The following is a 14,359-nucleotide window of genomic DNA, read 5'->3' on the forward strand; positions in this document are numbered from 1 at the left end:
ATCAAATCGATTATTTATCTTATAATGATAAAAACATTGTGTTGTCATTTAAATGACGGCCGAGAAATAGAATCAAATGAAAAAGGTTTGCATTTGAAATACGAACACGTAAAAAAAGTTTGCTCCAACAGACATTATATTTGCAAGAGCAATGATACCGCGGTATGTACGAGAAGACTTTTCGGCGGGAAAATAGAACATCTGGATTTTGAAAATTCGTGTTATTTATTTTTGTTCAATATGTGCGACGATTTTGAAAATGGTAAGTACCAAGTCGCTGTATGGTGACAGCAGATCAGCGTACAGATTTCACCACCTCTCTTATTTTCGCGGGTGTCTTACGGTTACAATCTCAATTTATTTGCATTTCACATTACATTTCTCATACATTGTTCATAGGAATATTACAATAATCAAAATCAAATTGAATGAAAACCCTGTTAGGACAGACAGACCGTTTAATAAAAATAAAAGAATATATTTTTTCTTAAAATTTTTTTTTTTTTTTTTATATTTTCTGGGATTCTATTTCAAATTCGAATGCACATTGGATTTGAACTATGCAATTTTGAGTTAGATTTTTGTAGCAGTACTTACCTATATTAAATTTACGATTTCACCGCAGCTCATCATGACATTAAATGAGTGAATGAATTAATGAACGTACCTACTTTTATTGCACACCACAAAAAAGTACATAAAAAAAGAAAACAAACAACGTATACGTTGTTAACGTTCTACATGATAAGTAAAAAAAATCTGCATCTATCGAAAGAAAGCATTTTGAGAACGCAAATAAAACCCTATTCGTTTAGGTACTCACGTATTATTAAAATAAAAAACAGCTCTATACCTTCTAGGTAGCTACATATTTTATATATAACGGATATGCATTTAACGGATATTGTTATGGAAGAGCGGAGTCTTCTGATACAGGTGCAGTACTACTACATTTAAAAGAAGGTTCCAAACTTGCAATCTTGTTAAAACTGTAAAAATTTGGCTTTTTCTCGGTATCTCATTCGGTAACAGTGGTAGAGTCACTACTAACAGACTGACTTGAAATTTCAAAAGTGCTTATACAGTGAGTCTATTTGAAATAAATGAATCCTACTAATTTTATAAATGTTAAAGTTTGGATGTTTGTTACTCAATCACACAAAAACGGCTGAACCGATTTGGATGAAATTTGGCATGCATGTAGCCTTTGACATAGAAAAGAACATCGGCTACCTTTTATCCCGATTCCTTAAGCCGTTCCCGAGGGAAAATTAGAAATTGTTTATGAGCTAAGCCGCGGGCAGACAGCTTTGAATTTTGGTATGCAAGTCACCTATGCTATGGAAAAGGTACTTGTATACCGATCTCTCAAATGGTTCCCATTGTTGGCGAGCGAAGCTTTAGACCCAATTCTTAAGTCCACGCAGACGGAGTCGTGGGCACAAGCAATTTTTGAATATTTTTTTCGAAAAACCGTATGATAGCGATGATTACGTTTTATGATAAAAGATTTCTTTTTCAGAATACTCCATAGTATCTTCTGGAAACTGTAGTGACTATTTGAAATCGAGAAGGAATAATCCAGCATTAAAAGAAACAACTAAAACGGAATTTATTAGTACAAAGAAAGGTAGTTAACTATAAATATATTATTTAAACTGTACTGCATAGCGGTGATAGGTAGGTGGTTAGGACCTCGACTTTACTTTCGGGGGGCCGAATTCGAATTAAGTAATAAAACATCACGCTTCAACGTTTAAGGAAAACAACGCGAGGAAACCTGCATGCTTGAGATTTCTAAATAATGCTTTCAAAGGTATGTGGAGTCCACCAATCCACACTGGACCAGCGTGGTGGCCTACGGCCATAACTCTTAATTTACATTGTTTACTGACCTGTCAAGGAATTCAGCAAAGTAACGGATGCTTCTATCCAATGTTTTGAATATTTTCTAGGCTTATTAGGTCGGATAAAGGACCAGTCGTTTTTATAAATTAATAAAATGCATATAAAAATTTGGGAACTGACAGGATTTGAACCTGTGGCTCCCATGCAATCGCCAGGTACATGCCCTGTGGCCTGAACGCTTTACCGCTAAGCTACGGGTCTTACACCAAATTTGTATATGCCTTTTTATATCAGTCTTATAGTGACTGTAGCTTAAGAGTTTATAAAATTTATATTACCTCCAAGTGTAGGTAAAACACTTTAAAAAAAATTATAGAAACGTTGATGTTAGAAAGATCTACAGTATGTACGAGAAGACTTTATGGCGGGAACGTAACATCTGGACTTTGAAAATTCGAGTTTCCTTTTTTTGTATAATAGGATATTAGTTACCAACTTGAACACAATCAGTAACTGGCACAATGGTTTGAGTTAAAATTACCGTGACATCAAACAGCTGCTCGAGCCGGCGCGTACAACTTCAGTGCATTGTACGAGGTGGAAACCGCCTTCGACTTTCACACCTGCCCGATGGCATGCCCTCCGATCTACAGCCCAGTATGCGTTAACGTCAACCGAGGTCACGGGCTGTACTTCAAGTTTATGACCTTCGTCAACCATTGTGTCGGGGACCTCTACTATTGCCAGCATTGGGAAGGTAAACTTTTCACCAGCAATTTCTTATACTGCTCGTAACTTCGGGTGTGTTCCCAACGAGTCACACACAATCGTGTCATACCGTGTATCGTTGGGAATTCTTTTTCCCATCGAGCTACCAGGAATTGGTTGGAAGAAAAATCTTGTCGTGAAGTTTTTTACCCCTCGATGAATTGCCAACCACGAAAATTTAACAACTATTTAATACCGTCATAAAGGCAAGGATGAGAGTGATTGGGGTAGCCCGACTAATTTACCATCATCATTACCCGTACAAATGAATAAGTGTGACTGAATGGGATTTTTTTTATGACGGTTCTAAACGAGTCACACCAAAGGGACAGTGTGACTCGATGGGTAAAAATTCCCAACCAGTTACAGTGTGACACGTTTTGGTGTGACTCGTTGGGCACTCACCGTCGTAGGTGAACTAAGGTCATTATAAATAATAAATAATTATATTACGACTATACACACATCGCCATCTAGCCCCGAAGTAAGCGTAGCTTGTGTTATGGGTACTAAGATGACTGATGAATATTTTTTAAATAATAATATACATAAATACTTATAATATACATATAAACACCCAAACACTGAAAAAAATATATGTTCATCACACTAACATTTTCTATTTGTGGCAATCGAACCCACGGCCTTGGACTCAGAAAGCGGGTTAGAAACAGAAAAGTTACACACCACCACTACGCTATCATTAATACTGGTAAAGGTGGAGAGAATAGGTGGAGAGGGTCACGGTCCAGTGAAGCTAGACCCCTTTATCCAGCAATTCCTTATGATTGCTTGAAGAAACTTGTATCAGTCTGTGCCACCAGCCTCCTCACTGATTCCAAGATTAGTGAGCTACAAAACACTGCTTATTTCTTAATGCCACGTTTATTAAAGTTAGCTAATAAAAATGCATCTGCCAGTAGCTTTGTCACTTTTACAGAATTCAAACCCCCGCCAGGAGAGAATGAACTGGTGAAAAGCTCAACGCTTAGCTGGTCATTATGTGCTGCTAATAGGCAAGTCCTTAATTCTTTGCTACGGCTTACCTCTTGTCCAAATATCCTTGTAGACCTAGATTGATAGATGACCTTTTCTATGTTTTTTCCTTTTACGCCATTGGTTGCCTGGAAGAAAAAGCTATGGCCACCAAATTGTACTCTCTTGATATGTATTTATATCTCTGTAACTACTTTTTTTCTTTGGTATACAATAAAAGTGTATTCATTCATTCATTGATGGATTATTATAGGGGCTTTAACGGCTCCTATGTAGGGGCTCGCAGCAGTGGCGTGCACTTCATACATGCACAAAAGCACTGCATACCCTAAAATTGAAATACGGCTCGTATAGGAGGAGGAATTTTTCCATTTTATGCAATTTACCTACTGTATGCATACCCTGGTAAGAAACCCAGTGCACGCCACTGGCTCGCAGCCATTTTATTTTTCTAGTGATAATTGACGGGCCAAGAAAAATCATCTGATGGTAAGTAAAAAAAAAAACCATCGTCCAGAGCTTTGTTTACAGAGTAGCACTAAAATGAGTTTTTTTTTTCTTAATTACTTAGTTGATGTGAGAACCGTAGCTTAGATGTTAAATCACTTAGGTCGCGATTGTCAGCATCGCAGGTTAAAATTGCCACGTTTTAAATTTCTAAATTCAATATTTTCTTTAGATGCGGGTAAAATAAATGTGTATTTGATATATCTTCTTAATTATTAATATCATTGTAAATGACATCCAATCTTAACTTAACATATACACTATCTTAATATATATAAATCTCCTGTCACGATGTTTGTCCGCGATGGACTCCTAAACTACTTAACCGATTTAAAATTAGATTGGCACACCATGAGCAGTCTGGTCCAACTTAAGAGATAGGATAGCATAGATCTTTAATTATAGTCGCAATTTTATTTTATTGCAAATTATTTGTCTATAATTAATTTACAGTCACATCTTTTATATATATACTACTAAACTCATTTAAGGCTTAGCGATACTGAATACTTTAAAAACAAAATCAAACGCAGACGAAGTCGCGGGTAAGAGCTAGTAGTTATATATATTATTAAAATTTACATAACATGCTGCACTGTCCTATTAGGATAACTTTTTCCTGTAATGACAAAAATGTAAGATGGGAATAAATAAATAAACTCTGCACTAAAATGACGCTCAGCGATTTAGTGTTCCGGTGCCATGTCTAATAGAAACCGATTAGGGGTCTGCCATACTCCCTTACGAGTTAGCCCGCCACCATCTTAGACTATATCAACACCACCAGGTGAGATTGCATTCAAGGGCTAACTTGTATAAGTAGTGGAAAAAAAATATTTTTTTTTACATATTTAATACTTTTACCTGTTTTAAATTATTGTATTAATGATAATTATTTAGGTTTTTCGCTTTGTTTCTGTTTCGGCTTTTGTTGTTTTTTTTTCACTCACTTCGAAAATTATTAGTCCATAAGCGAAATTTATTTAATATTTAATTGTTGATGTTGGAAAAGAGCAACTGCTGAGTTTCTTGCCGGCTTCTCGGTAGAATCTGCCTTCCGAACCGGTGGTAGAATCACTACAAACAGACAGACTTGACGTTTCAAAAGTGCTTGTATTAGGCCTACTTGAAAAAAATGAATTTTGAATTTTGATTTTTTTTTGAATAACATGTAGTGTTTGTTTAACTATAAATGGTTTTGCATACTCTGTGCAATGTATATATGATGAGGAATATTATTTTTTTTCATGTAAAATTGCTGGTAGACCCAATAAATAAATAATTAAATAACTTCTTAAATATTTTACTCCTCAGATTCATCCAGTTCGCAAGATTCACTGAGATGACATCATCTATGGGTCATTATGGATGGTTAGCTGGTGATTACAGGTAATTCTTGTGTTTACTAATTTTTGAAGCTGTTTTTGGATTTCAAACCTTCGTACGGCGGTCGCTCTGTTGTTAGCGGTTTTTTTTTATGAACCGAATAGGTAGAGTTGAAGTTTTGAAGTAATATGTACTTATATCTGTTGCGGCTAGAACGAATGAAAGTAAAGGAAGCTAAAAATAAAGAAATACTACACTCAAGATTTTTAAATAAAAATTCGTTATCTGTGTTCAAGTATTTTGTAGGTAACGTTATCATTTTGATTTGTTTACAGGCCAACTTATATTTTGAAGCCCCACGAAAGGAATCCAAAATATGGCTAATCTAGCACAGATGATAATTTAATTGACACGCGAATTCTTCTATTGATAACATGCTAATTGTATTGCATGCACCTGCTCACAGATTTAAGAATATACAGAACCCTTATTCAGCCATTATTGAATGTAATGCATTGTGTCCACAGACAGTGAAAACGCCAGTGGCGTGCATAAAGGGTATACAAATGATATAAAATGAAGAAAATCCCCAGTACGAGTTATAAATACTTAAGGATAGGCTTTTTTTATTACTCTTACAATGCCTATCTTTAAAGCGAACCGTAGCTTGGGCAAAAAAAAAAAATTCCCATATTATTCTTATGGGAATTTAAAAAAAATGCGATTAGAACAATCTTAATAATTTAAAATTAAGGGCTCATCTCCCCACAGATTTTTTTCACTCCCAAAGAAACTTTTGAGCCTGTTTGGAAAAAAAAAAAAATTTTTTTTTTGGATCACGCTACTGTGCATACCCTCTATGCACGCCACTAGAAAACGCCCCGTGCACATCTCACACGCGGAATGTTGCTAGCTCACCTATTTTCCCCATTTAATGGTAAACGTTTAGAACATAAAGTAAAGATAAAGTAAACATAGAGGTAAAGTAATCACTGTCAACTACTAAATGGTATGAAGTTCCTAACCGCTTGTTCGGGAAAAACTACTAAAGTGCATTGGTTTTTGTGCACTTTTTTATGTTACAATATCAGTTATTTAATATCTGATCATACATTCGAACTTAGAATTAAATTCGTATGTTATTTCGGAGAGTTGGCAGTGGCGTGCATAGAGTGTATGCAGATTATATAAAATGATTAAAATCTCCAGTACAAGTTATAAAAATCTTAATGGGCATTGTAAGTGTCATAATAAGCCTGACGTTAAGTTTTTATAATCTGCGTACCCTGTGCATACCTTCCATGCACGCCACTGAGCGTTGGTATTTTCTCGTAAATGGTAAAAAAATTTCTGGTAAGGTTTTTAATAAAACATGTTAAATATTGTTTTTATTGTTTTATTTCTATTTATCATAACTAGAAATCTATTATACATAACCATAATTAACCTGATACCGTCCCACCACAGAGCACGGCAGGGTGATTACGTACCTATCTCGCGACAGGTGTAAGTCTTGCAATCACTGCTGTCAAACGTCACTTTTCCATACAATAAATAAACAAGTGACGTTTGACAGAAACAAGTGACGTTTGACAGCAATGATCGCAAGATTTGCGCCCATAGATTATACACTATACTAGATTCACGCCCATAGATTATACACTATACTAGATTTACGCCTGTCGCAAGATACGATCACCTTGCCGGTCTCCTCTAATAATAAGAATTAGGCCGTAGTTTACCACGCTCGCCAAGTGCGGATTGGTAGACTTCACACGCCTTTGAGAACATTACGGAGAACTCTCAGATATGCAGGTTAACTCCCAATGCCTATCCTTTTCTTTGGCGCTCGAGTAAAAACATCGCGACTGATATTAATCGCATCGTTGAATTTATAAAAACGCACTTAACTCCGAAAATACTGGATAGGAGCAGACGTTAGTTTGCGGAAATTCACGATATATTATCAAAATTAAGCTTAATTTGCTACACTCCGCGAAAAGCAGGAGAATCTGTATGGTGCAATTATAATTTCTTAATCCTTATACTCCACGCCAAACAGATCTTCAGCAATGAACCCTCTACGCACGTTTCGTTCCGCTTTCGAAACCGGAGCATCCTCAGGAGATGTTGACTTTACAATGAATAATTGTTGTCTTAACATTTTAAAGTATTAAATACCTTTTTTGTATTGTTAGTGTCGTTTTCCCTACAAACTTAAATTAAATTGCAATTTTTTCTAAAATCTCTAAATATACATATTTATTTATTACTTTTGTAATAAATAAATTATAAATAAATTTTTTGACGATTGCGACATTCTATAATAATTTGTTAGAAATATTGGGTTAGGCTCTCATAAATAAAATACAGTGCACATATTTAAGTTATTTATTTACTTTGTACCTAGAGATTTATTTTAGTTACCTACTAGGTACACATTTTTCATACTAATACTTTGCTTTCGCTTTATTTAAAGCAGGTACTTATAATTTATCATCGTACCTGCCGACTTAATAAGTTTAAATAGTTTTATAAAGTTTAATTATCATGCCTAAACTATAACCGATTATTATTTTGTCACAATGGTGCTTATAACTGCTTCTAGCAACTAAGTTTAATGTAAATGTGTTAATACTCATCTCCAATCTCGTCAGCAACTTCTGGTTTGTAAGAAAGTGCGTTTCAATGACTCGCAATTAAAGTGGTTGTTCATTTTACTTTCCTTTATTAACAATTACTTCTTCTCATAATTAGGTGTAATAAAACAGAATGACCTTTTTAACTTCTATCAACTGTACTTTTTAGTTTTAACCATGCTTGTTTTTCCACCATCACCGGTTAATTCCCCCTTTTTTCCCACTGACATTGACATTCCGCCTACCAAGACGTACAGCTTTCGTTCAGGAATCGGGAATCTTAGTGCTGTTTATTACAATTTGTTTGTTTGGATGTTTTATTTATTTATATTTATTCCAAATGTTAGTCCATATTATATTAAATTAATGACAAGATTATATTGACGTGTGCTGATCTAAAAAAATGAAAATATTTATAAAATGTGAAAATGATAAATTAATAATTTCATTAGAATTTTAAATAATAATAATAATATCTTTATTTTATCAAAATAAACGTATACATTTCATGAGTGTGAAGCCCTGTCTCCTGCGGTAGTTAAAACTGTGTTACAGATATAAATGGAATATAAAATGAAATGGCGGAGTCCAACGAACATTTTACTCTTTCATCATAATAATAAAAGTTTCACTTCAATCGCGCGTAAAGGTTACACGCACACACTTTTTTTTTAAACAAAACAAAACATTAGGCATCCGATTTAAGCGGTTTAGTAAAAATGGGCGTTAGATATTCTCACTATCGAAGGTTTTATCACGCCACAAGCTATTTAATTTCAATCTCCTTTGTCTCGAGAGCAGTTTTATTAATGCCAGGTTTTTAATGAATGAATGAACGAATAAACTTTTATTGAAATATAATATAATAAAAGTAGTTACAGATATATAAACATACAAAACATAGAGCAAGATGCTACAATTCGGTGGCCTTATCGCTACATAGCGATTTCTTCCAAGCAACCAAAGGCGGCAGTTGTTCTACTTATTCAACTTATTCTGTGCAATATATAACCTCGATTTGTCTCTCAGTTGCTGCGTAAAATATGACTAGACTCGAAATGCATTATCGAACAGTTCCAAGTGTCCGATAGTGAGAGAATGTCGAATAGTTCCAAAGTTTCAAATTGTTCGAAAATGTCAAATATGCAGTTCGAACATTTTGGATATATAGTTGGAACATGAAATATTGGTAATCAACTCCATAATCTCGTACTTCTTCAACATAGAGACTTCTATAAAGTTGTCTAGTGGACAGTTCTTCTGATTGGTAGTTAACTTGTCCTCTACCTTATATATGTTTCGCCGATGCTGCGCGAAAGAAGAGTTATAAGACGTGCGAATCCAATTCGAATTGAATATCAAACAGTTCCAAATTGTCATTTTCAAATAGTTCGAAAACGTCGGATTCGAACAGTTCAAAAGCGTGACATAGTTCGATAATTACGAATTTTCAGTTCCGTAAAATATTTGGGAGACCCGATCGATGACTATCACTCCATAGTGCCGTTCTTCCCAGCAGACACATGACGATTTGTTTCTGCATTTCTGAGTGAAAGAAGAATATTAACACGTGCGAATCTTGTTCGAATCGAACAGTTTCAAAGTGTGATATAGTTCGAAAATGTTGAATAAATAAATTCGAACAGTTCGAAATGGGTAAAAAGTTCGAAAGTTTCACACAGTTGATAAATGCTTAAGATTCGATAGAATCAACATTATTGTACTTTGCTGATCACACAAACTAACGATAATCACTCCATAATTCCGTGCTTTCTACAGACAGATCACGGACAGATCTATGAGTCTTTGAGTGGCATATTACGAGTTCTCAAGTGCGAAGTGTGGCACACTAATGCGTTCTCACCATCAAAGTGCTTATCACACCACAAGCAAATAAGATTTTCATCTACTTTGTCCGCAGGATATTTCTTCAAATATCGATTTGTTTCTGCATTGCTAAGTGAAAGAAGAATAATCGAATCTAGTTCGAAACGAACAGTTTCAAAGTGTGAAATAGTTCGAAAACGTTGAATAAATAAATTCGAACAGTTCGAAAGTGTCAAAAAGTTCGAAAGTTTCACACAGCATTATTGTATTTAGCCAATGACACAAACTAAGGATAATCACTCCATAATCCCGTGCTTCCTCAACACTGAAAGGTCTATAAAGTTCTCATCGAGCAGCTGGTTTGGATGGTGCACTAGATGCAGAAGAATCTTCGTCTTCCTGTTGGAAGACCACTCGCACAGACTGCATTTGAACATGTACCGACTGACTCGGGCTTTGTACGTCCGTTTGGGCTTCCCGTGCTCTTGTTCTTCGTGCTGATTCATGGCTCTGTACGAGCATGTTGTGTACGCACACCTCTTGGAGCTGTCCTTGAGTGGCATATTACAAGTTCTCAGGTGCGACTTGTGGCTCACTAATGCGTTCTCATCTTCAAACTGCTTATCGCACCACGAGCAAGTGTGACTTGCATCTACTTTGTCCGGGGGGCATTTCTTGGCGTGGCAGTCGAAGCTTCTCTTGTTTCTGGCAATGTGGTCGCAGTTGGCGCATTTCAACGGGTTGTCCGGACGGTGTATTTTCTCGTGCCTCTTCAGATTTTTTTTGGAGACGTTCCGGTGCGGGCAGAACGCGCATTTAAACGGCTTTATACCTTTGTGGATTCTCACGTGCTCGTCGAACAGGCAATTGTTGTAAGTACTGTGACAATGAAAACATAATCAAAATAGAATAAACAAAAAAGACGGCCGACTGGCGCAGTGGGCAGCGACCCTGCTTTCTGAGTCCAAGGCCGTGGGTTCCATTCCCACAACTGGAAAATGTTTGTGTGATGAGCATTAAGTGTTTTTCAGTGTCTGGGTGTTTATATGTGTTTTCTAAGTATTTATGTATATATAATTCATTAAAATATTCATCAGTCATCTTAGTACCCATAACACAAGCTACGCTTACTTTGGGGCTAGGTGGCGATGTGTGCATTGTCGTAGTATATTTATATTTATTATAATGTAAATGTACATTGGCCTTGCAGAAATCCCTAATAATATTATAAATGTCAATGTAAGTTTGTTTTTTACGCTTTCACGCAAAAACTACCTCACCGATCCTCATGAAACTTTGTACAAATATTCTTGGAAGTGTCAGAAGTAATATAGGATACTTTTTATCCCGACATTAAGCTCGGTTCTTTTGGGAAAGGGGATGAGTGTTTGCCGATTTTACACCATAACTCCGACAAATTATAACCGATTTAAATGATTATTTTTGTACTAGGTATATAGGTTACAATATGTTTTTAATTTTGCCCAAACTGTGGTTGGAGATAGAGGACAGCAGCAAACCCCTCATTTAAGGCCTAGCGGTACTGAATATTTTTTTTTTTTAGATCTACAACTAAATGTAATGCCACATCAAAAAACAAAATCATACGCAGACGAAGTCACGGGCAACAGCTAGTATTATTATATATTTTCAAAATGCATACAAATATTACAGAATGGACAGGATTTAAAATTGGGCCTCTCTGGCAATCGCTAAGCTACGGCTCTTCTACTGCCGAAGTCTAAAAAAGTATATGCCTTTCATTTCAGTATTATAGCTGTAGCTATATATGAAATAAAAGCCATGCCGGCGTGGCAGCCATTTTATCCCAGGAAAAATATGGTTCCCACGGGATTTCTAAAGAAACAGTAATAAACGCAGAAAGTGGGCAACAGCTAGCAGAAATTGTAAAAAAATTATGGTCGGCTGGGAGGTTTTGGCAGGGGCTAGTTACCACCCGACCTACCGTTCCGGTATGATGTCTTGTAGAAACCGATTAGGGGGTATGGGCTGAATATAACTAACTCCCTAACTTTGGCCTGTTACCATATTTAGACTGCATCATCACTTAACACAAGGTACGATTGCAGTCAAGAGCTAACTCGCAGTGTAATAAAAAAAAGAATTACCTGTAGTCACACATATAGCACTGGTAGGGGTTCTCTCCTCTGTGGACCTTCCTTATGTGACGAGTCATCTTGCCTTCATCACTAGTCGTGTAGCGATTGCAATCAAGGCATTTCAGTTTTCTCTTTAATACCGGGTCACTGTCCCCTGAATGTGGCTGTCTGAAAATAGAGTGAATAGTCATGCTGACAGTAACAAAGAATCCCTAAAACATTGTATTAAACTAATGATAAATTATTAATGTATTTTGTAAAACATTTTAATTTATATTCCTAGTAGGATTGTTATATTATTTTCAATAAATAAAACTGCAAAAACTAGCGATCCGCCTTGACAGGTGCAATGCAGAACGATGGCCATTTCTAAACATAATTTTGTACCGCTTGAATTGCAAAAACCCTAGGTTTATCATGCATTTCGTGATTACAAACTATCATTTTGTGTTATCATTACAAACATTTTCAGTAACGAGGACTTCTTGAAACAAGAGATGATATATTGGTTTTTTATATTTTTTATTTGTATTCTTACCTACACTTGTTGGTAATATCAATTTACATAAATTTTTTAAATGCATATAAAAGTTACAAAAAGCATATATAATTGCAACTCAGCGTTAAATAAAATTCAATATAAAATAATAGCACATTATCATTATTGACAGAACACATGTATAATTTATCAGAATACGTGGATAATTTATCATTAAAATAAAATAAAAAATAAAATAATACATCAACAGGTAATCAATACAAATGCAGCAATGCAAATACTAGCCTAGCATGTGTATTGCTGCATTCATATGCAACATAGTAAATATGCGAAGAAGAAGAAGAAGAAACATTATTGCATGAATAACATACAGGAAAAGAAAAAGGAAGGAGTATACAGTAAACAATATAGACATGCAAAGGCAGCCTTATTGCTGCAACCAGTATCTTACAACCTTTGTAAGAGAACGGGATAGTGCCAAGAGAATTGATATATATACATAAATAACAAAATGTATAGATACAAATACATAGATAATTAAAATAAATTTACTATAATATATCCTAGCGGACCCGCGCGACTTCCAACCCAACGGAGCCAACTCAAAAAATATTCGTATGTTGTTGTGGACTGTTTTATAGAACTTTAAAGAAACAACAATTCCGACCATTCCGATATACTTACTACATACTTCCGTCGTTTGGCGTAACGTTTACCGTTCACGCATCGCACGCATCAGAATCTCTAAAAAAGGATATTTTTTGCAGTTCTTGCCCGAAATTCCAATATAAATGAATCCTAGCTAGATTGATTTATCGCCCCCTTGTATACTAAATTTCATGAAAATCATTTGAGCCGATTCCGAGATTCCAATTATATATAGTATTCAAGAATTGCCCGTTTAAAGATATAAGATATGTATAAGTAGATTTATATGCATAATTTACAAACAATAATAAAGAATCTACTTCAAATGCCATCACTCAAAGAGAAGTAGTAGTACTTCTTAAATATCGGAAGGGAATTACTTTCACGGATTTCAGCAGGCTTGAAGGTGGAAGAATTACGGAGATACTTCGTTTTACGAAATGGTAGTAGCAGACGATACACACAGCTAGTTTATTAAAACAAATTAATGTAATAAGGTGTTCATATTTACTTTGTGTCCTGTTGACTTGTGTTACGCGTTGAACCATTAAACTCTTCAAGTAAATCACTTGTTGATAAATCAATAAAGACTGATGAACCACTACTGGCATTCGCTTCCATATTCCATATGGTTCAAGACCTGAAAAACACAGGGAATTAGTTTTTTATACAAATATTTTTCGTAATATAAGGCAAGGCATATTTACGTATAATTTGAATATTACTTTATGAATGTCTTACTAATATAATCAATGTAAAGATAACATTTTATCAGCATATCAACCCATTACAGAATACAGACTACAGGGCACGGGTCTCCTCCGACAATAAGAAGAGTTTAAGCAGAAGTCCACCACTCTGGCCTCTGGATAGGTGGACTTTATACGCCTTTGAGAACGTTACGGAGAACTCTCAGGCATGCAGGTTTCCTCACGATGTTTTCCTTCAGCCTTGAAGCCAGTTAATTACTTAAAATATACCAACCTCTATCAAAAAGTTGTAATGGTCTAGTGGGTAAGACTCCGGAGAGCAAGCAACTAACATCAACAATACAACAATAGTAGTATAATAATTATATATTAAATCAATGAAGTTCTAACTTTATATTTCGTGTTAAAGTAAAATCGCAAAAGCAAAACAAAAACAAATTACAAAACATAGAAAACAGATTAATAATTAAT

At 35.3% G+C, this 14,359-nt stretch overlaps 2 protein-coding genes across 3 annotated transcripts; one reads left to right on the forward strand and one right to left on the reverse strand.

Annotated features, from left to right (window-relative positions):
• On the forward strand, nucleotides 1-5,957 carry LOC120635783. Its single transcript, XM_039906939.1, has 6 exons — nucleotides 1-262; nucleotides 1,523-1,630; nucleotides 2,405-2,605; nucleotides 3,557-3,632; nucleotides 5,434-5,508; nucleotides 5,781-5,957. The coding sequence occupies exons 1-6, from the start codon at nucleotides 25-27 to the stop codon at nucleotides 5,827-5,829; spliced, it is 747 nt and encodes a 248-aa protein (XP_039762873.1). The 5' UTR covers nucleotides 1-24; the 3' UTR covers nucleotides 5,830-5,957.
• Nucleotides 5,958-9,875: 3,918 nt separating this feature from the next.
• Nucleotides 9,876-14,336, reverse strand: LOC120635828 (zinc finger imprinted 3-like). 2 transcript variants are annotated; one of them, XM_039906998.1, is made up of 4 exons: nucleotides 14,163-14,336; nucleotides 13,690-13,818; nucleotides 12,041-12,178; nucleotides 9,876-10,790 (listed from the first exon to the last, which is right to left on the reverse strand). In XM_039906998.1, exons 2-4 carry the CDS (start codon nucleotides 13,797-13,799, stop codon nucleotides 10,208-10,210), a joined length of 831 nt encoding a protein of 276 aa, XP_039762932.1. In that variant the 5' UTR covers nucleotides 13,800-13,818; nucleotides 14,163-14,336; the 3' UTR covers nucleotides 9,876-10,207. The 2 variants fall into 2 exon arrangements, with proteins under 2 accessions (XP_039762932.1, XP_039762930.1); XM_039906996.1 differs by having other exon boundaries at nucleotides 12,041-12,199.
• Nucleotides 14,337-14,359: the final 23 nt, after the last annotated feature.

The sequence above is a fragment of the Pararge aegeria genome, chromosome 27 (assembly GCF_905163445.1).
Source record: "Pararge aegeria chromosome 27, ilParAegt1.1, whole genome shotgun sequence".
Lineage (NCBI taxonomy): Eukaryota > Metazoa > Arthropoda > Insecta > Lepidoptera > Nymphalidae > Pararge > Pararge aegeria.

Coding starts and splice junctions, on each gene's coding strand:
- LOC120635828 (XM_039906996.1), bottom strand. CDS start 13,799: ATGGAAGCGAATGCCAGTAGTGGTTCATCAGTCTTTATTGATTTATCA. Junction 12,200..13,689: donor ACAAGTCAACAGGACACAAA/GTAAATATGAAC, acceptor CTCTATTTTCAG/ACAGCCACATTCAGGGGACA. Junction 10,791..12,040: donor TGCTATATGTGTGACTACAG/GTAATTCTTTTT, acceptor TCATTGTCACAG/TACTTACAACAATTGCCTGT.
- LOC120635783 (XM_039906939.1), top strand. CDS start 25: ATGATAAAAACATTGTGTTGTCATTTAAATGACGGCCGAGAAATAGAA. Junction 3,633..5,433: donor TCATTATGTGCTGCTAATAG/GCAAGTCCTTAA, acceptor TTTACTCCTCAG/ATTCATCCAGTTCGCAAGAT. Junction 5,509..5,780: donor TGGTTAGCTGGTGATTACAG/GTAATTCTTGTG, acceptor ATTTGTTTACAG/GCCAACTTATATTTTGAAGC.